The sequence below is a fragment of the Heterodontus francisci genome, chromosome 5 (assembly GCF_036365525.1).
Source record: "Heterodontus francisci isolate sHetFra1 chromosome 5, sHetFra1.hap1, whole genome shotgun sequence".
Taxonomy (NCBI): Eukaryota; Metazoa; Chordata; class Chondrichthyes; order Heterodontiformes; family Heterodontidae; genus Heterodontus; species Heterodontus francisci.
Genome location: NC_090375.1, coordinates 104,367,937 through 104,395,055, shown reverse-complemented (window position 1 = coordinate 104,395,055; position 27,119 = coordinate 104,367,937). Strand labels below are relative to the sequence as shown.

At 42.0% G+C, this 27,119-nt stretch overlaps 1 protein-coding gene across 1 annotated transcript in view; it reads left to right on the top strand.

Annotated features, from left to right (window-relative positions):
- tmem68 (transmembrane protein 68) overlaps positions 1-26,550 on the top strand; it is a 51,149-nt gene extending 24,599 nt beyond the window's left edge. Inside the window, exons 5-7 of the mRNA XM_068031853.1 lie at positions 23,394-23,454; positions 24,361-24,500; positions 25,325-26,550. Coding sequence (XP_067887954.1) covers positions 23,394-23,454; positions 24,361-24,500; positions 25,325-25,429 — 306 coding nt within the window. The 3' untranslated portion in view covers positions 25,430-26,550. The remainder of the gene's footprint in view (positions 1-23,393; positions 23,455-24,360; positions 24,501-25,324) is intronic.
- The last annotated feature ends 569 nt before the right edge of the window (positions 26,551-27,119 follow it).

Sequence of the window (27,119 nt, the reverse complement as noted above, 5' to 3'; positions counted from 1 at the left end):
TTGGCCGTCAAACTGACAAATGCGGTCCTAGTTATAATGTGTTAACATTAACTGCAACAGGAGATTGATTCCTGACTGTACCGCTAAATTTATATTATCTTACTGTTTCAACTGTGGATCAGTTGGTAACACTTGCCTCTGAGTCAGGAGATTGTAGATTAAGTTCCAGTCCAGAAATTTATGCACAAAAATCTAGTTTGCCAATACAGAGCAGGAGTGAAGGAGTGCTGCACTGTCAGAAGTGCTGTCTTCTGGATGAAATGTTAAACCAAGTCCCTGTCTTGTGTCTCAGGTGGACATAAAAGATCCCTTGACACTATTCAAAGAAGAGCAGGGCAGTTATCCCCTGTGTCCTGGCCAATATTCCTCAGTCAACATTACAGAAACGGATTATCTGGTCATTATCGCATTGTTGTTTGTGGGAACTTGCTGTGTGCAATTTGGCTATCATGTTTGCTGCATTAGAAGAGGGACTATACTTCAAAAGTAATCTATTGACTGTAAGTTGCTTTGGGATGTTGTGATGTGAAAAGTGCTATATTAATGCAAATCTTTTTTTAATATGTAGGAGTGTTTTAAACAAGCTGTGGTCCCCATCACAATTAAAATGCTTGTGACCAATGATGCCACATGCTCGAGCGTGGTAGAAAATGGGCTTCCTTTAGTGATTTTCCAATTATTGGTTTTAATATGTCTCAGTCTTATTAGGAGGGACCAAGCAGTGAGAATCTAATGTGAATTATATTCATAAATCCCGAGCAAAGGTTGCCTGTCCCCCACTCGCAGTTGGGAATAAGAACATAAGAGCATAAGAAATAGGAGCAGGAGTAGGTCATTCGGCCCCTCAAGCCTGTCCCACCATTCAGTAAGATTATGGCTGATCTGCCCCAGACCTCAACTCCTCTTTTGTGCCAGCTCCTCATCGCCCTCAATTCTCTGATATTTCAAAAATCTATCTACCTCCTCCTTAAATACTTACAGTGATCTAGCCTCCACAACACTCTGGGGTAGAGAATTCCAGATATTCACCACCTTCTAAGTGAAGAAATTCCTTTACATCTCAGTTTTAAGTGAGTGTCCCCTAGTTCAAGATTACCCCACTGGTTTAAACATCTTCTCAGCACCTACCCTGTCAAGCCACCTCAGAATCTTGTACGTTTCAATAAGATCACCTCTCATTCATCTAAACTCTAATGAATGTTTAGCCATTCTTGATAACCCCTTCATCCCAGGAATCAGACTACTGAATCTCTTTTGAACTGCCTCTAATGCCAGTATATCTTTTCTTAAATACGGAGGCCAAAACTGTACACAGTACTCCAGGGGCGGCCTCACCAACACCCTGTAGAGTTGTAACAAGACTTCCCTACTTTTAAACTCCAACCCCTAGCAATAACGGCCAAAATTCCATTTGCTGCCTTAATTCTAACTTTGTGTTTCATGCACAAGAACACCCAGACCCCTCTGTGCTGCACTTTTTTTGAAGTGTCTCTCCTTTTAAATAATAGTCTGCCTTGAGATTCTTCCTGCCAAAGTGCATGACCTCACACTTTCCTACATTAAACTCCATCTGCTAAGTTTTTGCCCACTCACTCAACCTATCTATGTCCTCTTTGCAGATTCCTTATGTCCTCATCACAACATTCCCTCCCACCTATTTTTGTATCGTCAGCAAATTTGGATATATTATAATCTGCCCCCACCTCCAAGTCATTCCTATAGATCCTTAAAAATTGAGACCCTAGGACTGATCTTTGTGGCACTCCACTAGTTAAGTCTCTCCAACCTGAAAAAGACCGATTAATCTCAACTCTGTTTTCTGTGTGTTAACCAATCCTCAATCCATGCTAATACATTACCCCTGGGACGAGGGAGCAGTACCACAGGACATGCGCGATGCCAATATCATCACCCTCTATAAAAACAAAGGTGACCGCGGTGACTGCAACAACTACCGCGGAATCTCCCTGCTCAGCATAGTGGGGAAACTCTTTGCTCGAGTCGTGCTGAACAGGCTCCAGAAGCTGGCCGAGCGCGTCTACCCTGAGGCACAGTGTGGCTTTCGTGCAGAGAGATCGACCGTTGACATGCTGTTCTCCCTTCGTCAGATACAGGAGAAATGCCGTGAACAACAGATGCCCCTCTACATTGCTTTCATTGATCTCACCAAAGCCTTTGACCTCGTCAGCAGACGTGGTCTCTTCAGACTACTAGAAAAGATCGGATGTCCACCAAAGCTACTAAGTATCATCACCTCATTCCATGACAATATGAAAGGCACAATTCAACATGGTGGCTCCTCATCAGAGCCCTTTCCTATCCTGAGTGGCGTGAAACAGGGCTGTGTTCTCGCACCCAGACTTTTTGGGATTTTCTTCTCCCTGCTGCTTTCACATGTGTTCAAGTCCTCTGAAGAAGGAATTTTCCTCCACACAAGATCAGGGGGCAGGTTGCTCAACCTTGCCCGTCTAAGAGCGAAGTCCAAAGTACGGAAAGTCCTCATCAGGGAACTCCTCTTTGCTGACTATGCTGCTTTAACATCTCACACTGAAGAGCGCCTGCAGAGTCTCATCGACAGGTTTGCGGCTGCCTGCAATGAATTTGGCCTAACCATCAGCCTCAAGAAAACGAGCATCATGGGGCAGGACGTCAGAAATGCTCCATCCATCAATATTGGCGACCACGCTCTGGAAGTGGTTCAAGAGTTCACCTACCTAGGCTCAACTATCACCAGTAACCTGTCTCTAGATGCAGAAATCAACAAGCGCATGGGTAAGGCTTCCACTGCTATGTCCAGACTGGCCAAGAGAGTGTGGAAAAATGGCGCACTGACACGGAACACAAAAGTCCGAGTGTATCAGGCCTGCGTCCTCAGTACCTTGCTCTATGGCAGCGAGGCCTGGACAACGTATGCCAGCCAAGAGCGACGTCTCAATTCATTCCATCTTCGCTGCCTCCGGAGAATACTTGGCATCAGGTGGCAGGACCATATCTCCAACACAGAAGTCCTCGAGGCGGCCAACATCCCCAGCTTGTACACACTACTGAGTCAGCGGCGCTTGAGATGGCTTGGCCATGTGAGCGGCATGGAAGATGGCAGGATCCCCAAAGACACATTGTACAGCGAGCTCGCCACTGGTATCAGACCCACCGGCCGTCCACGTCTCCGCTTTAAAGACGTCTGCAAACGCGACATGAAATCCTGTGACATTGATCACAAGTCGTGGGAGTCAGTTGCCAGCGTTCGCCAGAGCTGGCGGGCAGCCATAAAGACGGGGCTAAAGTGTGGCGAGTCGAAGAGACTTAGTAGTTGGCAGGAAAAAAGACAGAGGCGCAAGGGGAGAGCCAACTGTGCAACAGCCCCGACAAACAAATTTCTCTGTAGCACCTGTGGAAGAGCCTGTCACTCTAGAATTGGCCTTTATAGCCACTCCAGGCACTGCTTCACAAACCACTGACCACCTCCAGGCGCGTATCCATTGTCTCTCGAGATAAGGAGGCCCAAAAAAAGAAATACCATGAGCTCCTGTCTTGTGTAATAATCTTTTATGTGGCACCTTATCGAATGCCTTCTGGAAATCCATATACACTACATCTACCAGTTCCCCTTTATCAACTCTGCTTGTTATATCCTCAAAGAACTCTAGCAAATTTGTCAAACATGATTTTCCTTTCACAAAACCATGTTGACCCTGTTTGATTGCGTTAAGCTTTTCTAAATATCCTATTTCTTCCTTAATAACAGACTCTAGCATTTTCCCAATGACCGATGTTAGGCTGACTGGCCTATAGTTTCCTGCTTTTTGTCTCCCTCCCTCCCTCCCTCCCTCCTTGAACAGGGGCGTGACATTAGCTGTTTTCCAATCCACTGGGACCCTCCTTGAAACCAGTGAGTTCTGGAATATTTCAACCAATGCCTCCAGTATCTCTGCAGTCACTTCCTTTAAAACCGTCAGGTCCTGGTGACTTGTCTGCCTTTAGTCCCATTAGTTTGTCAAATACTTTGTCCCTCATGATAGAGACTGTTACAAAATCTTTCCTCCTGTTAGCTCCTTGCTTATCTGATATCTGTGCAATGTTTATAGTGTCCTCCACTGTGAAGACCGATGCAAAATTTTGGTTTAAATTATCTGCCATTTCCCTGTTCCCGTTATCAGTTCTCCAGTCACAAACTTCAAGGGTCCCATGCTCACTTTAGCTACTCTTCTTTTATATACCCGTAGAAGCTCTTGCTGTTTGTTTTTTTATTTCTTGCCAATTTACTTCCATAAATTTTCTTCCTCTTTATTAGCTTTTTAGTCATCCGCTGCTGGTTCCTAAAAAAAAATTCCCAATTCTCTGGCCTACCACTAGTTTTTGCCGCTTTGTATGCCTTAGCTTTTGATTGTATACTCTCCTTGATCGCCTTTGTTAACCACATTAGCTGTCCTTTTTGACCGGGATAAAATTTTGCTGAGTGTTATGAAAGACCTGCTTAAATATCTGCCACTGCTCATCCACTGACCTTCCCCTTTGTCTATTTTCCCAGCCTGCTTTAGACAACTCTTTCTTCATACCTCCATAATTGCCCTTGTTTAAGTTGAGACCCGAGTTGCTCGCCCTCAAACTGAATTTGAAATTCTACCATTTTGTGGTTACTACCCCCGAGAGGATCCTTAACTACAATATCTCTTATTAAGCTTACTTCATTACATATTACTAGATCTAGAATGGCCTGTTCCTGGGTAGGTTCTGCAACGTATTGCTCTAAGTAACAATCCCTGATGCACTCTACAAATTCATCTTCCATGTTACCTCTGCCAATCTGATTTGTCCAGATATGCAGATTGACATCACCCATGACAATTGTAGTGCCCTTCTTACACACCTCCATTATTTCCCAATTTGTACTGTGTCCTACAGTGAAGCAACTCTTCGGGGGCCTATAGACGACTCCCACCTGTGACTTCTTCCCCTTGCTATTCCTTATTTCCACCCAAACTGATTCCACATCATGATCTATTGCACCTATATCACTACTCACCACCCCACGGATACCTTCCTTTATTAACAAAGCTACCCAACTTCCTTTTCCTTTTTGCCTATTTTTCCAGAACGTGAAAAACCCTTGAATATTGTGTTCCCAATCTTGGTCATCCTGCAACCACGTCTCTGTAATAGCTATCAAGTCATATTCATTTATTTCTTTTTGTGCCGTCCACTCATCTATCTTTTTACAAATGCTGTGTGCATTCAGATAAAGAGCCTTAAGCTTTGGATTTTTCCCATTATTACTCATTCTGGTTATAATTGCTGCTGCACTCTTCTGCTTATATTTTCTGCCCCTTCCTGTCACACTGATTACCGTTCGCCTCTTCACTACCCTGCACCTCTGCTGTCCCATTTCTTTTTGATGTTTTAAACTTCCCTTCAATTGAACCCTTCCCCCCCACCCCCGCACTACTTAGTTTAAAGTCCTATCTCCAACCCTAGTTATACGATTCGCCAGGACACTGGTCCCAGCATGGTTCAAATGAAGCCTGTCCCAATGGAACAGCTCTCTCCTTCCCCAGTACTGGTGCCAGTGTCCCATGAATCGGAACCCATTTCTCCCACACCAATCTTTGAACCAGACATTTACCTGTAATCTTATTTACTCTATGCCAATTTGCATGTGGCTCAGGTAGTAATCCAGAGATTATTACCTTTGAGATACTGCTTTTGAATTTAGCCCCGAGCTGCTCATAGTCCCTCAGCAGAACCTCTTTTCTAGTCCTACCTATGTCATTGGTACCTACGTGGACCATGACAACTGATCCTTCCCCTCCCACTCCAAGTTCCTCTCCAGCCCAGAAGGCAACACAGCCTTTGGGACTCCCTGTCTTTGCTGCAGAGAGCAGTATCTATTCCCCTAACTATGTAATCCCCTATTACTACTACATTTCTGTTTCCACCCCCCCCCCCCCCCCCCCTTGAATGGCACTCTGAACCACGGTGCTGTGGTCAGTTCGCTCATCCTCCCTGCAGTCTGTGCCCTCGTCTACACTGGGAGCAAGAACCTCATACCTATTGGAAAAGGGCTCCTCCAAAGCTAAATTCTGGATCCCCATCCCTGCCTCACTCCCAGTCACACCGTCCTCTCGCTGACCACGGTCCAAATTTGATGTAATTAATCTAAGGGGGTGTCCATGTTTCCTGAAACACTGTGTCCAAGTAATTCTCCCCCTCTCTGATGTGTCACAGTGTTTGCAGCTCGGACTCCAGCTCATCAACTCTGAGCCAAAGGTCCTCGAGCAGTCAACACTTGCTGCTGATGTGGCCACTGTGGATCCCACCAGCTCCCACATGCTACAGCTGCAACACATTGCCTGCCCAGCCATCTCTATTCTATTTAATTAATTAATTTGAATGTTAAATATTTGGATGATTGATGCTATCTTTCATTTAAATTAAAAGTACCTGTTCAAACAATCATTTGTAATTAATACTTCTAGTCCTGCTCTGTGTTTATACTCTTATTATAATACTTACTGTTACATTACCACGATTGAAAAAAATTTAATTACCCAGCTCCTAATTCAAACTAATACCCTCCCTGCTGGTCCCTTAGAGAGAGAGAGAGATATATATATATATATATATATATATATATATATATATTTGGGGAGGCGGTAGCGTGGTGGTAATGTCACTGGACTGGTAACCCAGAGGCCCAGGCTAATGCTCTGGGGGCATGGGTTTGAATCCCACCACAGCAGATGGTGAAATTTGAATTCAATTAATAAAATCTGGAATTAAAAAGCTAGTCTAGTGTGACCATGAATCCATTGTCGATTGTTGTAAAAACCCATCTGGTTCACAAATGTCCTTTAGAGAAGGAAATCTGCTGTCCTTACCTGGTCTGGCCTCCATGTGACTCCAGATCCACAGCAATGTGGTTAACTCTTAAAATGCCCTCTGAAATGGCCACTCAGTTCAAGGGCAATTAGGGATGGACAACAAATGCCGGCCTAGCCAGCGACGCCCACATCCCATGAACGAATAAAAAAATATATATATATATATGGGATTGTAGCACAGAGGACTAAATAGGGAAAACTGGTACAAGTCCACAGCAAGAGAAATATTGTGCAAGTATCATTTTGTATGGAATTACAACTAAAATCTTTCTAAAATATATTTAAGTATGAAATTATACAGTCTTTTAATTTGATCTTCAAATGGTCTGTTAATTCAAATTGAAATTAGACACAAACAAAATCATCTCTGCTGTTGAATAAAGATTGAATAATACCACTGAATAATTTAAATTTATTGAGCAAAAATAAATTTGAATAAACAATAGTAAATGTAATTAGTAAATGCATTTGCAGTTAACGTTTGAAAACTGCAGTCGCACTTTTGTGTCAAAAACAAAAATGATTTAGAAGTTTTTTAAAACATTATTTGTGTTTCACTGAGTTGTCTTCAAAGCTAATGGCTCAGATTTTGCGCTATCACCACTCACTGTTATTGAGGAGTATTAAGGACAGCAACTTCAGGTAATTGGACATGTGCCATTAAAAGTGGAAATTAGGAAGTTTTGCTGCATTGGTATCTCGCCCAGAGACTCACCATTGAAACATATGGAATGCATCAAGTTGCTGTACTTACTCGTACCCTATAAATTTGCGAAAAAGGTTAAGGCTTGTCCGTTTTGTCTGTTGTAGTGTAAATGGATTTTTAACAGTATGATTAATCTTAATTACTGCCAAGCAATTGCTCTGGCACTGAAAATTAGCTTTTGCAAGTGTGTAGTCTCAAACTTTTAGATTTTAATTATTGTTGGAGATTTTTGAAAAAGATTTGTTTTTAAACTTTCTTTGACTTCTATTTCTCCTTATTAATCTCATCTTTCTTCCCCCTCCTTATTTCACTTCCTGTACATGATTTGGTATTGAATTAAATATTCTAACTTACAGTTCCTGTTTTAGACACTTCACTGCTTATAAAGAATTCTTCAATCTGATTGGTTAAGGAGTTGATTAACTGGTTAATGTAGTTGCTTGTCCTGTTCTTGCAGCTCCCAGATCTCCGGGAGAGAGCTCTGCACCAATGTGAATTTTTAATCACTGCAAATTCCATTTGAAAAGGTCATTGAAATTCTGTGGGCAGGTGTAGGTGTAATGAATAGCTGGCACCGTTCGCTTGCCACTGACTACAAAATCCTGGCCACTGTTCTTAGTACTGATGTATAATGCGATTTCCATGATTAAACAGTGAAGTATTACCCATTTTCTAACTCTAAAAACTGCTGACATTCTGTGTCTGGTACTCAGACATTGTACCAAGTAATTCCAAGTTCTTAACAATCAGAACTATTATGTGATTATATTAGAGCTTTGACGATATCTAGCATCACTTGTTTGAAAAAGTCAGCAGACAGGACTATGTTGGTTACCGGATAAAGCTCGCATTCTTGTAATGTCGGTTCGTGGTTCTTCACTTTTTTAAATTTTGGCAACATTTTAAATCATCATTAATTCTTGTCAACATTTTGTTTTAACAGTTGTGTTCAGTGATGAAATACGATTGCATTACCCAATCATGTCATCATGGTCCATTAACTAAGCTAGTAAATTATCTTGCAAGACCACGTGCCAGACACCGTAATGTTTTTAAAACTTTTAATTTATGAAAAAGGAGATCCTAATAGTATTCCAAATTGACTGTTCTGCAAAGAGCATTTTGCCTGCAAAAATTTTTGTAAGACCCTGATAACAGAATGGGTACAAATGCAGCATGGGAATTTTTGTAATAATAATTTGGGAACCTGCCACGCTGCAAGCGTTCATCAGTTGGGGACGGAGCTTACAAGTTTCTAATACCTGTTTACAATGTCTGGAAGGGATTGGTGAAGCTGTTTTTTAAAAAAAAAAGCCAAAATTAAGCTAATGATTTGGGGAAGACGCAATTAAGTGGCCATTTTGCAATATCATTGAATTTTAAAGCAGACTGTGAACTTGTCAGGTTTATTTTAAGTTCAGACATGGAGCAAAGGATTTGCCAAACCAGCAGTCGTACAGCTGGACTAAAATTTTCCAGTGGTGCCTGCCATCACCTTGTCAATTAAGGAGCAGATGGAGGTCTTGGAAAATTTGATTTCTCTCGATGGACTCTCCCACACATGGGAAACAGTCACTGGTTTGACAAAAGGAGAAAGACTGGTTTAGTAATGGATTTCTTGCATTGAAAGAGAGGTGAGAGGGGTGTAACAAGGTTAGATGTTCAAAGGAGGAGAAAATGCGAGAGGAGTAGGGGGTCAGTGTGACGAGCACCACACTGACATTGCAACGTTCTTGGCGGGGCAAGTGGTGGAAGATGTAGCCAGGCGGGGAGGTTTCATTAAGTGGCAAGGTGTCATCACCCCTCAACCAGCTTTCCATTAAGGCCATAATGTTGATGCAATCATCCACAATAAGTTGACTGGATGGCAAGGGCCTTGTTCACAGGTGAGTGGACATTCTGGAGGGAGATGCGTAGAGGGGTGGTGAGAGTTCATCGGCTGGTAAAGTCCACAGGGTCAGCAGAGGGAGGGATGAGTTGTACAGAAAAAAGGTTGGCGAGGTTACCACCCAGCGGGCGCACTGTGGGAAGGTCGACGTGAGAATGGAACAGGGCAATTGGGGTTGCTGCTCATATTGTGCCAGTGCTGAGTGCTTCAATGAGCCCATCAGAAGGTGCCAAGAGAGTACAGAGGAAAGCTGTAGGCTTATCTCATAGGGAGTCAAGCTTGTGGCAGCAGCAAGAGAGCAGGAAGGTTGAGGAGTACTGAAGGGTTGGGGTAGGAAATTGGGAGGGCAGAGTACCTGAGTGTGGAGAAGTGAAAGAAGGCATAATGATAGAAGAGTCTCGGAGGGGTAAAGGGATAGAAAAAAGTTAGAGCAAAAGTGGAAATAGATTGATGGCCTGTGGTCTGGAACAGCAGCCAAAATGCGCACCTGAATGGACTCGAAGAGCTCAAGTTACATAGGTCTAGTTATTTAGTAATTAAGGTACATTAAAAACATGAAAGTAAAATGTAAGTTGATGGTGATTGATTCCATTAGATTCCCTATAACTGATGTTCAACTAACAAGTCTGTTTCCACTTTCTCTCTCCCATCCTCCTCAAATAATAGAGTGGCATTTGCAATTTTTCAATCCAAAGGCATAATTCCTGAATCCAGAGAATCTTGAATAATTATGACTAAAGCATCGCAATTTATTCACCTATTTCTTTTTCCACGCTGGGGTGGAAACCATCAGGTGCTGGAGATTTGTACTTGAGTATCGTCGTCATTTTTTCTTGTACTAAATCAAGTGCATTCCTTTACTTGTTTAGAGCGCACTGACTCCCTCAGCTACCTTGACTAAACTTCCTCCCACCCCGCTCCCTGTAAGGACTCTATTCCATTCTGCCAGTTTCTCCATCTCCATTGCATCTGTTCTGACGATGCCACCTTCCATACCAGTACCTCCAATATGTTGTCCTTTTTCCTCAAATGAGGATTCATCCTACCATGGTTGACAGGGCCGTCAACTATGTCCATTCTGTTTCCTGCACTTCTACTCTCACTGCTTCCCTCTCTCCCAGAACCACGATAGGGCTCCACTTGTTTTCACCTTTTGCCCCACCAGCTTCCACATTTAACACAGCAGTCTCTCTGACCTTCAGCATGATGTCACCACCAAACACATCTTCCCCCCCCCTCCTCTTCTAAAGGGGCCATTATCTCTGTGACACCCTGGTCCACTCTTCAGTCATCCCCAACAGCACTCTCCCCTTCAAGTGCATGAAGATGCAACACCTACCCTTTTGCTTCCTTCTTTCCCATCATCCAAAGCCCCAAACGCCCCTTCCTGATGAAATAGTGATTTACTTGCACTTCTTTAAACTTAGTATACTGTATTCACCGCTTACAATGGGGCCTCCTCTACATTGGGGAGATTAAGTGACCGCTTGGCAGGACACCTTCATTCAGTCCACGCATGTGATCCTGAGCTGTCATTTTAATTCTTCCCCCACTCTGACTTTACCGTCCTCGGACACCTATGCTGTTCTAATAAAGTGAAATGTAAGCTCAGGGACGAGCATCTCTTCTTTCTTTCAGTTAAGCACTTTACGGTTTTACAGGCTCAAAATTGATTCAACAATTTCAGATCATAATCTCTGTCCCCAATTGTTTTTGGATGGCACCTGTTGATGTTTCTGCAATTACTATTTAAACCTCTTCTAGACCCATTTTTTTCCTTTACTTTTCCCATTGCCATCTCCTTTTGCACCATCATCCCTTTTGTAATGTAATCTCTCCTGGCTTCTACCCTATCACAGACTTTACCCTTTGTTCTTCACCCGCCCCCTTTCCTTGCTCTGACTTGCTTAAAACTGGTTACATATCTATTTTTTTCCTGCTTTGATGAAAGGTCATTGACCTGAAATGTTAACTGTGGTTTTCTGTTCACAGATGCTGCCTGACCTGCTGAGTATTTCCAGCATTTTCTCTTTGTATTTAAGCATCCGCAGTATTTTGCTTCTGTAGTAAGGTATCCTACATAGCCTGATGAGCTTCAACCATCTTTAGCAATTAACAAGGTTATCTAGCAGCTGGTATTTCCCACTATTTGAAAATTGACGTATTGGCCTGAATTTTGTGCTCAGCAATGAACAAACAATGTTAGCTATTCATTATATTTACACTTGCCCACAGACTTTCTGGGGGCATTTACACTAGATGTTGTGGAAATCAAAAACAGTGCCCTGCCCTCCACAGGAAATCTGGGATCTGTGTGAACTAGGCAAGCAGTGGTGTATCTCCTTAACCAATCTTACTGAAACGTATTGTTTCTGAACCAGGAAGTGCCAATATTAATACCAAATTATATACAGAAAGCAAAATAAAGTGAGGGAAAGATAGATTGAGAGAAAAAAATGAATAAAAAGGTTTTTTATTTTTTTAAATCTCCAATAATTAAAATCTGAAGGAATGAGACTTCACATACACAATTTAATTTTCAGTGCCAGATAAGTTGTTTGGCAGTCATTAAAATTAGCACAATATTAAAAATTCACTTACACTTGAAAGGATGAGCCCTTTTTCCAGTGTGTATCGTGGGTAATTGCAAGAAAACAAGAAATAGGAGCAGAAGTAGACCATATGGCCCATCGAGCCTGCTCCGCCATTCAAGATGATCATGGCTGATCTTGGGCTTCAATTCCACTTTCCTGCCCACTCCTCATATCCCATGATTCCCTGCGAGACCAAAAATCTATCTACCCCATCCTTAAATGTATTCAATGATTGAGCGTCCACAACCCTCCAGTGTAGAGAATTCCAAAGGTTCACAGCCCTTTGTAGTAATTTCTCTTCATCTCAGTCCTGAATGATTGGCCCCTTATCCTGAGACTGTGCCCCCGCGTTCTAGTTTCCCCATCCAGCGGAAACAATCTCTCAGCTTCTATCCTTTCAGGCCCTTTCAGAATCTTGTATGCCTCAATTAGATTGCCTCTCATTCTGTATTCACCCAGTGAATATAGGCCCAATTTACTCAGCCTCTCATCATAAGACAACCCCCTCATCCCAGGGACCAATTTAGTAAATCTTCGCTGCACCACCTCCTGTGCAAGTATATCCTTTCTTAAATGTGGAGACCAAAACTGCACACCATATTCCAGTCACGGTCTCAAGCCCTGTACAATTTTAGTAAGACTTCTTTATACCTGTACTCCAATCCCCTTGCAATAAAGGCCAACATGCCATTTGCCTTCCTAATAGCCTGCTGCACCTGCGTGTTAACTTTGTGCATTCCTTGTACAAGTACCCCCAAGTCTCTCTAAACATCAACACTTAACCAGTTTCACAACTTTAAAAAAAAATTCTGCTTTTCTATTTTTACGACCAAAGTGAGCAACTTCACATTTCCCTACATTATACTCCATTTGCCACCTTGTTGCCCACTCACTTAACCTAATTATATCTCTTTACCTCTCTGTATCCTCCCCCCAGCTTACCTTGCCACTGAGCTTTGTATCATCAAACTTAGATACATTACTCTCTGTGTCTTCATCCAAGTCATTAATACAGAGTGTAAATAGCTGAGGCCCCAGCACCGATCCTTGCGGCACCCCACTATTCACTGCCTGGCAACTTGAAAATGCCTCATTTATGTCCACTCTCTGCTTCCTGTCTGTTAACCAATCCTCTATCCACTCTAATATATTACGCCCAACACCATGAGCCCTTATCTTGCCTATTAATCTTTTATGTGGCCCCTTATCGAATGCCTTTTGGAAATCCAGGTGTACTACATCTACTGGTTCCGTTATCTACCCTACTAGTTACATCCTCAAAAAAACTCTAATAAATTTATCAAACAGGATTTCCCTTTAGTAAAACCATGCTGACTTATTCTAATCATTACTATGCTTTTCCAAATGGATTGTTAAGACTTCTTTTCCAGTATCTTCCCAACAATTGATAGGCTAACTGGCCTGTAGTTCCCTGTTTTCTCTCTACCTCCTTTCTTGAAATGTGGTGTAACATTTGCCAACTTCAAAGCTGACAGGACCATTACTGAATCTAAGGAATTCAGGAAAATCATAGTCAGTGCATCCACTATCTCTTTTAGAGCCCTAGGGTGTAGGCCGTCTGATCCCGAGGACTTGTCAGATGTTAGTCCGTCGGGTTTCTCCAATTACTGTAACTTCACGCTGTTGCATGTGTTTCAATGCAAAGTCTGTCAGCGAGACACTTCTAGGGAAGCTTCTGAAGGAGCAAGGCATCTATTTCCTGGTTTAGCTGCACATGTGCAGACGCTGGAAGTTGCTGTCCAGTTTACTCTTTAGTAATGGTGACTGCTTATTTCTACTGCACAATTTGGGCTAAACTGTTCATTTAACATATCTGGCATTTCCTTATTTTTTTTTATTATGGATTCATCTACATCTGTCTTTAATGGGCCCACATTCCCCTTCACCACTCTTTTTCTCTTATATTTGTGAAAAACTTTTACTGCTAACTTTGATATCCCTTGCACATTTCTTTATGTACCTCATTACTTTCTCTGTATACCTTGCTTTTTATAGCTTTCCCAGACTGCTGGATATCTACTTTTCCTTGTATTTCTGTAAGTGTTTTCTTTTAGCTTGACGCAGTCTTTTATATGATCAGGCCTCAGCTTGAGTATTGTGTTCACTTTGGGGCACCACCCTTTAGGAAGGATGTCAAAGTGGGTACAGAGGGATTTTATTAGAGTGGTGCTAGGAATGAGGGACTTCAGTTATTTGGAGAGTCTAGAGAAGCTGCGATTGTTCTTCTTGGAGCACGGAAGGCTAAGGGGAGATCTATTAGAGATGCTCAAAATTATGAGTAGAGTTATGATTAGAGTAAATAAGGAACTGTTTACAGTCAATGACCAGTGGACACAGATTTCAGGTAATTGATAAATGAGCCAGAGAGGAGATGAGAATTCTTTTATGTAGTGAATTGCTCTGATCTGGAAAGTACTACCTCAAAGGGTGGTGAAAGCAAATTCAATAGTAATATTAAAGCTGGGCTCAGATATAAAATTAAAACCGTACCTGGCCTGACCTGACCACAGCCAACCTGAGCCCTTTAATTTTTTTTCGCGCGCGATGTGAACCTCCTTCATCTGTTCCGGCAGCAGGCTATTCCTGCAGCTGGAGTTGTGGGGAATCATAGGTAAGCCAGATCCCGTGACATCCCGGAATCAACAGTGTCCAGCTCGACCTGACCCGAGCCTGAATGCTGGACTCGAAATACAGACCCGCCCCTACCCGACGCATGTAGTTGGGTCTAGTCGGGTTCGGGTCGGGTAGCAAGGCTTTAAGTAATATATCCAAATCCATTTTGAATATACTTGAAAACGAAAATTTTACACGGTTATGGGGTAAGAGCAGGAAAATGGGATTAATTGGATGACTCATTCACAGAGCTGGCACAGGCATGATGGGCTGAATGGCCTCCTTCTGTGCTATATGATTCTGTAACAAAGTTAGTTGACCATAATTGCTGAACCACACAAATAGCACCTTTGACATTTAGGGGTGTGTGTTGCTTTTGTATTGTACCAAATACTTCTTTGAATACATCCCACTATTTGTCTGTAGGTTTATCCATTAACTATTCAGCCCATTTTATTGCGGTCAATTCATTTCTCGTCCCTTCAAGGTTTGACTTACTTAAATTTAATACCTTGATTTGTGACTCTTGCATCTCCCTCTCAAACCTAGTGTAAAATTCAGTCATATTGTGGTCACTGTTTGCTAGATGTCCCTTTGTCGTCAGGTTGTTAACTAGTTCTGGTTTGTTACTGCATCTAGTACCGCCCATATCCATGTTCATTCTGAAATGTCCTATTCTAGAAAACTGTCCCAATACATTCTAGATGTTGACTTCAACACTGGAGTTGTTCTGCTTTTCTCATGAAATCTCCCATTATAACCACATTATTTTTGCTACATGCTTCCCTGATCTCTGTATCCCTCTCACTACAGTGCTAATGTGAGGGGGTGTCTCAACAACTTCCAGAGCCTTGCGTGTTTTGTTGTTCCTTAGTTCTGCCCATAATCTCCCTTGCTGAATTCCTTTTGTTCCATTGCTGTAATTCATCTACAAATCCCTTTGTCTCTTCCCCACCCTATCTCCCTCTCAAATGTGCTGCTTCTCAGATTTTTACCTTCTGTGCATCCTCCCTTCTTTCCAACTCCCACCCTGCTAGTGACAACTTCAACTGCATCGCACTTCTGGTTCTCCACTTTAAATAAAAAATCTTTCCAAAATTCTTTCTTTTGATTTTGCTTTGTCATACTTCCTAAGCTTTTCTTTTTTGGCTTGATCTGAAGGCCTTTGTGACTTTTTTTTTTGAAACATTAAATGCATTAAGATGCAATACTTGTATAAAATTAGTAGTCTGTAAGGCAACTATTCAAAGTTAGTTGGGAACCACCAACCAGTGAAAGGATCAAATTACTCTAATAATTTTCTTCAAGTCCTTTTAGCAGCCATGTTGATTTCTCAAGCAGCCCAGTCGTACACTTATAAATGAAACTTGAACAATAGTAATACACTGTGTCAACGGTGACTCTGTTGGTAACTCCCGCCTCTGAGTCAGAAGGTTATAGGTTCAAGGTCTACTCTAGGACTTGAGAATAAAATCAAGGCAGACACTCCACTGCTGTACTGAGGGAGTGCTACACTGTCAGATGCTACATTCCAGATGAGACGTTAAACCGAGGTCCTGTCTGTCCTCTCGGGTGGTACAAAAGATTCCATGACACTATTTCGAAGAGCAGCACGGAAGTTATCCCTGGTCTCCTGGCCAGTATTCATCCTTCAGTTGACATCACAAATGACCAGATTATCTGGTCATTTTTACATTGCTGTTTGCGGGAGTTTGCTATGCACAAATCTGTTGCCAGGTTTCCTATGTTACAACAGTGACTACACTTCAGCAGTACTTCATTGGGTGGTCCACTGGGGTCATTGAAAGGACTAAGAGGTCTTATTTGCAAACATGTACTGGAAGTCACATGACTTCAGGTAAATACCCAGCAGGGGCTTTTCACCTTGGGGGAGATGTTTACTGAGAAGTGACAGGTCAAGATTTATACGGGTCAGGAGGCATGACTCTTGAGAGATTGTTTTTGGTTTCGCTTTGGACGGTGAGTTGAAGTTTTAAAAACCATCCAGGAGAGCAACCCCAGCTCAGCCTGTTCCATCTCTTTGAAAAGCCTGCCAGTTTTTCTATCTCTTTGAGAAGCTCTTGGAAGCGAGTATAAGAAATCGAGAAATTGATGTTGCATTCCTCCTGAAAGGCCTGCCTGATGCCCCACTTGCCGCATTTCTCCTGAGATGCTGGAAAAACCTGTCGGATAAATCCTTGATGCCACCTGAACTAATTGCTCCAGAAAAGGATCCCAGTGACAGTTGTCTATGCGTATTTGGGGCGCCAAACAGAAAAAAGGACATCTGACACCTTTCCATATCTTCTCTTTTTGTCTTCAAGAATTAGCAAATATTTGGCCAAAAGTATTTCTTTTCTGTTTTTTTTTTGTAAGAAACCTCTGCAGAGAGGATTACTGTGTTATGTTTTTCAGTGTGTATTTCTGTGTGAGGGGCGAGGTAAAAAAAGGGAACTGATTTCAATCTGTGTGTTAATGCTTCCTTACTGGTTAAGACTTGTTTTATGATCTGATAATGTTGTTTATTACAGAAACTTGGTTGATTTTTTTTTAATCCCAGAATAAATTACGAGTCTATGATTGACCATATCAGTAACTGGGTAAACATTTAAAGATATAAATAGTCATTTTGTAATACAGAACTTGAGAATTGCTGAAAATAGAGACATGTTGTTGAAGTTTTTTGTCTTGCACGCATCAGGACAATACGCAAGAATATCTAATGTAAGAGAAAACCACAACTTATACTGCATGAGAAGAGAGTGCTGATTGGTTGGCACATGAACACTGGTTGGTAGAGGCGTTGCCATGGGGAATGGACCAGTTTATGGTGACTGACAATTAACTGTCAAGCTTTGTTTGAAATTTAAACCAGGCAGCTTGACTCTGATTGGTCAAGGCATTGCCCTGAGGAATGGACCAGCGAATGGCTGTCACTTATTTTGTTTAGCTGAAACAGGCGCAATGTTTGTACATGTTCTTTCTGTCTGCAAAGAACAGGGCCCTGTGTATTAATATATGTAGCTTCCAGTACATGCAAATGCGCAACAATGCGAGCCCCACTGACAATCTTAAATTGGTTGTCAGCGTAATTCTTAGCGCACTCAGAATTATTTAGCAAATGCGGAATCACACCTAATGTTGGGCACTGTTTTGTAAGCACGGGCTGGTTGGGTACGGCCTGTACCTTGCCCGTTGCGAACAGCGTAAGGGACATGTTGGATACGATCTGCCAGACTTTGGGACATACAGCCTATATACCTAGCATCACACTGGCATTGAAATTCGTATATCACATTACTCATTTGTGAGGTAGGCAGGATGTCTTTTTGGCTTGACAGCAGCATCCTGTTAGTGGCAAACAGCACACGTGTTACTACCGCAAAGTAGCAGTGTGAAACAGCTAGCTTTACCTGTTGTTCAGATTTTTGGGATACATTACCCTTTCAGGGCCAAAAATGACAGCCTTAGGCCCGTTCATAAGTTTGCACAATATACAACAAGAAATCAGGGTAGCCATTGTCACATAGGATGTCTTTGATTCGCCCTATTTCAGCATCAAGCTTGCATGGTGAACAAATGGCTCGGGCCCTATTGACAAAGTTGCCGATAAGGCCAATCTTATAGCATGTAGAACTGTAAGAATCCCAACATGTGTATTGACCAGCGAAGGATAGGTTTGCAGTAGACCGTGGTAGAGAATCCTTTAACAGATTTCTCAACAAGTACGCCAGGGAAAGGGTGCTAGTTTGACTGCTTCATTTCAAAGGTGAATTTGAGCGCAGGATGGAGCCCATTAAGACGTGCAAGGAAGTTATTGCATGCAGCTGCAGATTCGAACATAGCAAACTTATCATCTACATATCGGAAATATGCAAGAGGTTAGAGGTTAGATGTCATTCCCTCAAAAACACGTTTCTCATGGACCCCAACAAAGATGTTTGCGAGAGCTGGGCCCAGAGGGGATCCCACGGTACCACCATCTATTTGGGCATACATGGTGTCATTAAAACTGAACTCAAATGCGCGAGATGCCGAAGTGGTACATTGGTGAATGTTGTCACTTAGACCACCCTCAATGCAGCCCAGTCTCTGCCAGTCATGGATGAGCTGGACGAACAGCCAACAAATTCGGAACTCAGTGATGCCATTGATTCTCTAGCCAGTGGAAAAGCCCCTGGGAAGGACGGCATTACCCCATAAGTAATCAAGAATGCCAAGCCTGCTATACTTTCAGCACTCCACGAACTGCTTTGCCTGTGTTGGGATGAGGGAGCAGTACCACAGGACATGCGCGATGCCAATATCATCACCCTCTATAAGAACAAGGGTGACCGCGGTGACTGCAACAACTACCGTGGAATCTCCCTGCTCAGCATAGTGGGGAAAGTCTTCGCTCGAGTCGTTTTAAACAGGCTCCAGAAGCTGGCTGAGCGTGTCTACCCTGAGGCACAGTGTGACTTATTGACCTGCTGTTCTCCCTTCACCAGCTACAGGAGAAATGCCGTGAACAACAGATGCCCCTCTACGTTGCTTTCAAAGATCTCACCAAAGCCTTTGACCTCGTCAGCAGACGTGGTCTCTTCAGACTACTAGAAAAGATTGGATGTCCACCAAAGCCACAAAGTATCATTACCTCATTCCATGACAATATGAAAGGCACAATTCAGCATAGCGGCGCCTCATGAGACCCCTTTCCTATCCTGGTGTGAAACAGGGCTGTGTCCTTGCACCTACACTTTTTGGGATCATCTTCTCCCTGCTGCTCTCACATGCATTCAAGTCTTCAGAAGAAGGAATTTTCCTCCGTACAAGATCAGAGGGCAGGTTGTTCAACCGTGTCCTTCTAAGAGTGAAGCCCAAAGTTCGGACGGTCCTCATCAGGGAACTCCTCTTTGCTGACGATGCTGCATTAACATCCCACACAGAAGACTGTGCAGAGACTCATCAATATTGCGGCTGCCTGCAACGAATTTGGCCTAACCATCAGCCTCAAGAAAATGAACATCATGGGACAGGACATCAGAAATGCTCCATCCATCAATATTGGCGACCACGCTCTGGAAGTGGTTCAAGAGTTCACCTACCTAGGCTCAACTATCACCAGTAACCTGTCTCTCAATGCAGAAATCAACAAGTGCATAGGAAAGGCGTCCGCTGCTATGTCCAGACTGGCCAGGAGGGTGTGGAAAAATCGCGCACTGACACAGAATACAAAAGTCCGAGTGTATCAAGCCTGTGTCCTCAGTACCTTGCTCTCCGGCAGTGAGGCCTGGACAACGTATGTCAGCCAAGAGCGACGTCTCAATTCATTCCATCTTCGCTGCCTCCAGAGAATCCTTGGCATCAGGTGGCAGGTCTGTATCTCCAATGCAGAAGTCCTCGAGGTGGCCAACATCCCCAGCATATACACCCTACTGAGTCAGCGACGCTTGAGATGGCTTGGCCATGTGAGCCGCATGGAAGATGGCAGGATTCCCAAGGACACATTGTACAGCGAGCTCATCACTGGTATCAGACCCACCGGCCGTCCATGTCTCCGATTTAAAGACGTCTGCAAACGCGACATGATGTCCAGTGGCATTGATCACAAGTCGTGGGAGTCAGTTGCCAGTGATAGCCAGAGCTGGAGGACAGCCATAAAGGCGGGGCTAAAGAGTGGTGAGTCGAAGAGACTTCGCAGTTGGCAGGAAAAAAGACAGAAGCGCAAGGGGAGAGCCAACTGTGTAATAGCCTCGACAACTAATTTTATCTGTAGCACCTGTGGAAGAGTCTGTCACTCTAGAATTGGCCTTTATAGCCACTCCAGGTGCTGATTCACAAACCACTGACCACCTCCAGGCGCTTACCTGTTGTCTCTCGAGACCAGGAGAGAAGAAGACGACATTGGTGAATAGGCAAGCAATGTCAAATGAGCATGTGGACAATGCATTGCTATTGGTATGTGAAGGAATCCTTCACCATGTATGTAGAGAACTTGCTCAAAAGTGGTTGTAACAATTCGTCCAACCATTTGGCCAATTCATGTTTTGCAGAACCGGTCATAGATGAGATGGGGCGTAGAGGGACATCACTTTTGTGTGTCTTGGGCAGCCCATACATACACGGATACAGCAAGCCGTGAGGGCGAACCCTGTCATATGTATCACCCAGCAGCTCATTGCTCTTGCACAAGTCCAGCAAGTGTTTGTTAACCTTACTTTCAAGCAAGGCTGTCCTGTCATGTTGAGCGGCAGGTCCAATGGATGCGAATTTGGACCCATCATTAAGAATGGCATGCATTTTGTTGATATAGTCACGTTTGTTAAGGATGACTGTTCTCGTCCCTTTGTCAGGCTTACTGATGTGTATGTTCAGGTTGGTCTTAAGTCCTTGCAACGCTGTGAGACATTCACGTTGCATGTGGAAATCAGACATGTCGTTCGGAATCCCGCAATATGCGTGCGCTAGATCAGCGAGGCGCGCTTTCAAGGATTCAGAGTCTTCAGTGGACGCTGGTTTGTGGCGGGAAATTTGGGAGTAGAGGAGTTCAAACTCAGCAAATACTATACTTCTTCCCATTTAATTTGGGATGAAGGCACGCCAAAATTGAAACCATGCGCAGAAGCAAACTCCTCACTTTCTGAGAGTACATGGTCAGAGAGATTTGTTATGTGTCTAGTGGCGTCGTTAATTGCATTGCCAAACCGCTCCTGCTTAAGTGAGTTTAAGGTGCGGGCGTGTTTCTCTCGGTACTGTTTATGATGCAGTCATCTATTGAAGCAATATAGCGCCATAAATGGATCAAATGAAAGAAATTTATGTACAACAGGCACAGCATAATTTACTAACCCTATTACCAATCTGTTCAGTCTCATCTCACATAAATGCTTGCTCAATCATGGGACTGTCTCACTTTAGCATTATTGATACGTTTGGAAATGAAAACTGGCACAACCTTAGGTTTAATACACTCTTGGAGAAATTCAAAAGAAAACTTACCTGCTCTTAACTTATTTGTAAGTTGAACTATGTTGTTAATATCCCGAATTTGGTCTTTGTTGTACCTCTGTCTCGGGTATGCAAATAGTCATTTGGTAGTACAGGACTTGAGAATTGCTGAAAATAGAGACATGTTGTTGAAGTTTTCCGTCTTGCACGCATCAGGACAATACGCAAGAATAACCAATGTAAGGGAAAACAACAATTTATACTGCATGAGAAGAGAGTGCTGATTGGTTGGCAAGTGAACTCTGGTCGAGGCATTGCCATGGAGAATGGACCAGTTTACGGTGACTGACAGTTAACTGCCAAGCTTTGTTTGAAGTTTAAACCAGGCAGCTTGACTCTGGTCAAGGCATTGCCCTGAGGAATGGACCAGCAAATGGTTGTCACTATTTTGTTTAGTTGAAACAGGCACAATGTATGTACATGTTCTTTCTGTCACAGGGCCCTGTTCTTTGCAGACAAAAGGAACATGTATGCACATTGTGCCTGTTTCAGCTAAACAAAATAAGTGACAGCCATAAAAACAAGAAATGCTGGAAATACTCAGCAGGTCTGACAGCATCTGTGGAGAGAGAAGCAGAGTTAACGTTTCAGGTCAGTGACCCTTTATTTAAGTGACAGCCATTCACTGGTTCATTCCTCAGGACATTGCCTTGACCAGTCAAGCTGCCTGGTTTAAATTTCAAACAAAGCTTGGCAGTTAACTCTACGGGTGCATTCCCCATGGCAACGCCACTACCAGAGTTCACTTGCCAACCAATCAACACACTCTTCTCATGCAGTATAAGTTGTTTTTCCTTACAATGGTTATTCTTGCGTATTGTCCTGATGAGTGCAAAACGAAAAGCTTCGACAGCATGTCTCTATTTTCAGCAATTTAAATATATGTTGTGACCTGTGGAGAAGTGGAACTAGAAAAGACAGTGTACTCCTCCCGCTTCAGTCATAACAGTACCCCTAAAGTTAGCTAGATATATTTATTAACTTGCAAGAAGTTTTCACTGCAAGCCCTGCCCTTCTCCCTAACCCTGGAGCTTAAATTCTTCTACTTTGGAACTTGGACCAAGAAGTTCTAGCTTATGTTCATAAATGCTGTATATGTGCAAGATGTGCATTATAAGTGTTCTAATTTTCACCCTTTGGGGGACTGCAGTGCAACAACCTGTAGCATGTAATGTAACTAGGCAGAACATTTGCAAATGATATGGAAGTGCAACCAGCAGGAAAAAAAAACTACAGTTCATACAAATTCTGCTTCCCAATGCACGTTGAAACGTTAGTGCTGTAAAATTATACTTATTTTAGTTACTGAGGGAACTGATGGCAGCATCCGGGTCAGAAGTTTAATATTGAGCTCAGACATTGCTTCAGTCCGTTGCCTAGCCTATCATTTATTCTTTGGTGCCAGCTTATACCAATGACAGTGACAGCAACAGCTACAAATTCACTATAGCTTGGGATGCTGTTATGGTGATTAATTTGTCCAGCAGCCCATATAGGACAATAAGAGAATGTTAATGCTTTATTTTGTTCCATTTTTTTCTCTTGAAGGTATCTAGGTACAGCCTAATTTGATGAATCACTTTTTCAAGCATTATTCGTGTTAATTGGTTGAAACTTGTGTTTCTGAAAGATTTTGTGTTGTATAGTATGCATTTGTAAAAGGTTTTAGATGCTTCTTATGCTTCTTTGTTTTCCATTTTTAGCCGATTATTCCTATGTTTACACGGAATATTCGAGAAGGATTTAGGACATGTGGATGTTTTGGTAAGTAACATCTTTGCTGCTGCTGTTCTATATTGTAGTTTGCAATGTATTTAATGTACAGTTCTATTAGCTATGCACGTTACAGTTCTATCATTTACATAACTTTTAGTAATTTATTCACAATGGAGAATTAATATTTTGAATTTCACCATGAAACTAGTAAATAATTGCCCATTTACTTGCACTTAATTATGCTGCAGCACCATTATCTAGTGGTGTACCCAGTATTTTACATAACAAATAACTAGCTTTACAGTAACATTTAACACATTGTTGAAATCTCCATTTTAGATCCATGTTCACACCAAAACTATCATGAATATTAAATGTTATATGTCTGTTTTGTCTTTGATAACATCAGGAACATTCTCATCCTGCAAGTCACACTTGGCCAAATAAAAATGGATTTATTCATGAAAGGATAATATTAACCTGAAATGATAGAATAACCTTGGTGCAGAAAGGATAAATATATTTTCTAGAAGCTGCAAATGGATTGGGAAAAAAAATAGCAATTTCATAATTGTTGAATGAATGTATTACTATATAAACCTAAATGTCTGCCATTTGCTTCATAAATTCCTTTCTCAGCCTCAATTTGAAATAAGAAAAATAGGGCAAAATTGACACGTTGCTTTCTTCAAAAACTAAAATTGGCAACAGTTCATACCCAGCATGGCAAGATAACCATAAATATTGCTGATTTAATAGTTTTCTTAATGTAACACAATGGTTAAGTTCATATCGATCTTTAGATCTTATTAACCCGTCTCAAGAAAATGTTACAATATTTTCATTATACTTCAAGTTGGAATGTGTATTGCATATGTTGGTGGCTTACCTGGTTGACTGTTGTATAGTGTTTTAACCTGCACCATGACTTTCCCTTTTTTAAATCTTTAACAGGTGTATGTAGATGGTTGTATGAAAAATTTAGATGGCCATTTGTTCCTATTTATGGAGGTTTTCCTGTCAAGTTTTGTACCTATTTGGGAGATCCAATTCCTTATGATCCCAATATAACTGCTGCTGAGCTGGCTGAAAAGGTAACCAATTTTCCTGTTAGTGTGGTTATGCAATTGGGCACATGGTCATTTAAGAAAAAAAACTACAACAATCTCAGAATAGTCTTTTTTGAATCCACCTGTCTTTGTCTTGAAGATAAATAGTTGATGGGCTTCACAGCTAAGTGTTAAAATGGTATGACTTGCACCTGCAGTCAATTATAAGTTGAGTCCCTGATTTGTGCTTAGTGATTGGAACATACCAAGCAGACCCAAGTGTTTCCCACAAGGGCAGGGAAACGGAGGAGGGACCAACTGCACTGTTACATGGGGGATTTTATGTGGGTGACGGGGGTCTCGGTCACCAGCTGAAGCGCTGGCCAGAGCCCCGCCGTATTACATGCCAAGTAGGCACTCAAGTGGACAGCAGTGGGCTTTCCCCAGGATTAAGGACCCCGGCGACAGAAGTCCCGCCTGCTGAGAACTGCCAGCTAATCAGAGGCCCCCGGCCGTCATCCTGCCTGATTAAATACTCTCCCCCGCCTCCAAACAAAGTGTGGGGCGAGCATAAAATTCCTCCCATTGTGCCCAAAGACGAGTTGATCATTAAAGTAGGTAAATTAGTATAGGAAGATCATCTGTATCTCATAGTTTACTGTGTGTAGATGTAAAGTGAGCATAAAGAGTATTTTTAAGTAGATGGGGGAGGGATTGACAAATTTGCATAACAAAGAAACTTGCTTGTCTCCCCAAATGTGTATCGAAGCAGATTGACTGAAAACTATAATACACCTATAACACAAGTGTTATGATGTGAAGCTAAGGTGATCTGTAACACATTAAAAAAACATTTTTCATCTTTCTAGGCAAAGCAAGCTGTGCAGGGCTTAATAAACAAACACCAAAAAATACCAGGAAATATACTTCGGGCCCTTTTAGAACGTGTTCACTGGAGACAAAAAGATGAATGACTGTACAGTTTTGAGAACACATTTTAGTGAACTTTTTTAAAACACCTTTTCATTCTTAAGAATCTGCATCTTTACAAATACTGAATAATGTTTCCTGTTATACATTAAAATTATTTTGATGAAAAAGTCTTTTGCACCAGTATTAATGTTACCTGATTTCCGAACAGTTTTAGTACTGAATATGGCATAGCATGTTGGATTGCCATTATGCAATGTCATAGAGTGGAGAAACATAGGTTCAGTTGCCACTCTCCATTACATTTTTGATCTCAGTGTGATGCTGTGGAGAGAAACTGAGCAAAGACTCTATGCCTCCTTTTGGAATTAAGGGTGGGTTGGTTCTGAGTCGTATGTTCATATGTTTGAGTCATGTTCCCATATGTCTTTTGAGGTTGGCTGGAGAATGACTGTTAGAATACTGGGAACAAATTTGCTACAGGAGATGGGTAACTAGCGAGATCTGTATGGGGCGGGGTGGGGGTGAAATAAATCCATTTTATACACTGATGGGTTGGGGGGGTAATACTGTAAAGAGGAGAAAACATGTATACAAATATAAGTATGCCTAATGAAGTACTAGAAATTTTTGAAACTTAATCCCAATCTGATATCAGAACGTGCACTTGTGTTATCTTGTATCTTTCATGCTCTGCGATTTTCTTTTTTTAATTAGATGGTCATCATCTGCCCATAGATATGTTGCCCTCATGCACTGCATAACATCTCAGTAAAACATGGAGTCCTCTCCTAATAGTATGCTGTGTAGCAGATGGCAAGGGCTGTAGTTCTCATTGGTTTGGAACGTGTTTGCGTATCAATTCATGTCCAGCCATCTGTATACGTTGAGAATGCTCATGGCAATTACTAGTGATGACCAAACTGTTCAGTCTATCTTGGCCTGTTTTATTGATTTGTAACCTGTAACTTTAATCAGCTTCCAATTTGACTTTAAAGGATTTTGCACTGTTTCTGCATTTCCAGTTTATACAACAAATCCAGTATAGCTTCAAATTCGTGGAAACCAAAAAAGTTTGCCATCCGCTAATTTGTGAGATTTACTGTATATTGGCTTGCAATTACTGTAATTATTGGAATTAAAAGTCTGGAAGCATTCTGATCAATTTAGGAAATTATGGTATATATTTTAAGCTTGTGGAGGAAAAGGGAAGATTGGCATGTAAAGTATCTCTGTGTTCCAGATACAGCAGTTCATTTATTGTGGGTGTCCGGATTATGCTTAAATAGGAATAAATGAAATTAGTAAAAATTGCAATTCTTGTTTTCTAAACAGTTGACTTAAGAACATGTTGGAACTCTAGTCATGGTTGGCATATATCTAAAACAGTTTCTTTTAAAAAAAAAGAACAAGTTATATAAATAAATTCTTGAATATTTGTGCCAGTTAGTTAATAATTTTTTTTTAAGTGAATGAAAACTGACATAGCCTTGAGAACAGAGTGATCTAGATCCTCCAACTTTGGTCTCTTGTGCATTCCGCACTGCTCACCTTGCCATTGGCAGTTGTGTCTTTAGCCTTCAAGGCACCACACTCCATAATTTCCTTTCTAAACTGCTCCACATCTTCCTCCTTTATGACTCTCCTTAAAACTCACCTCTTTAACCAAGCTTTTGGACATCCCTCATAACCTCCTTTGGCTCAGTATCCATTCTTCTTTGATTTTAATGTTTT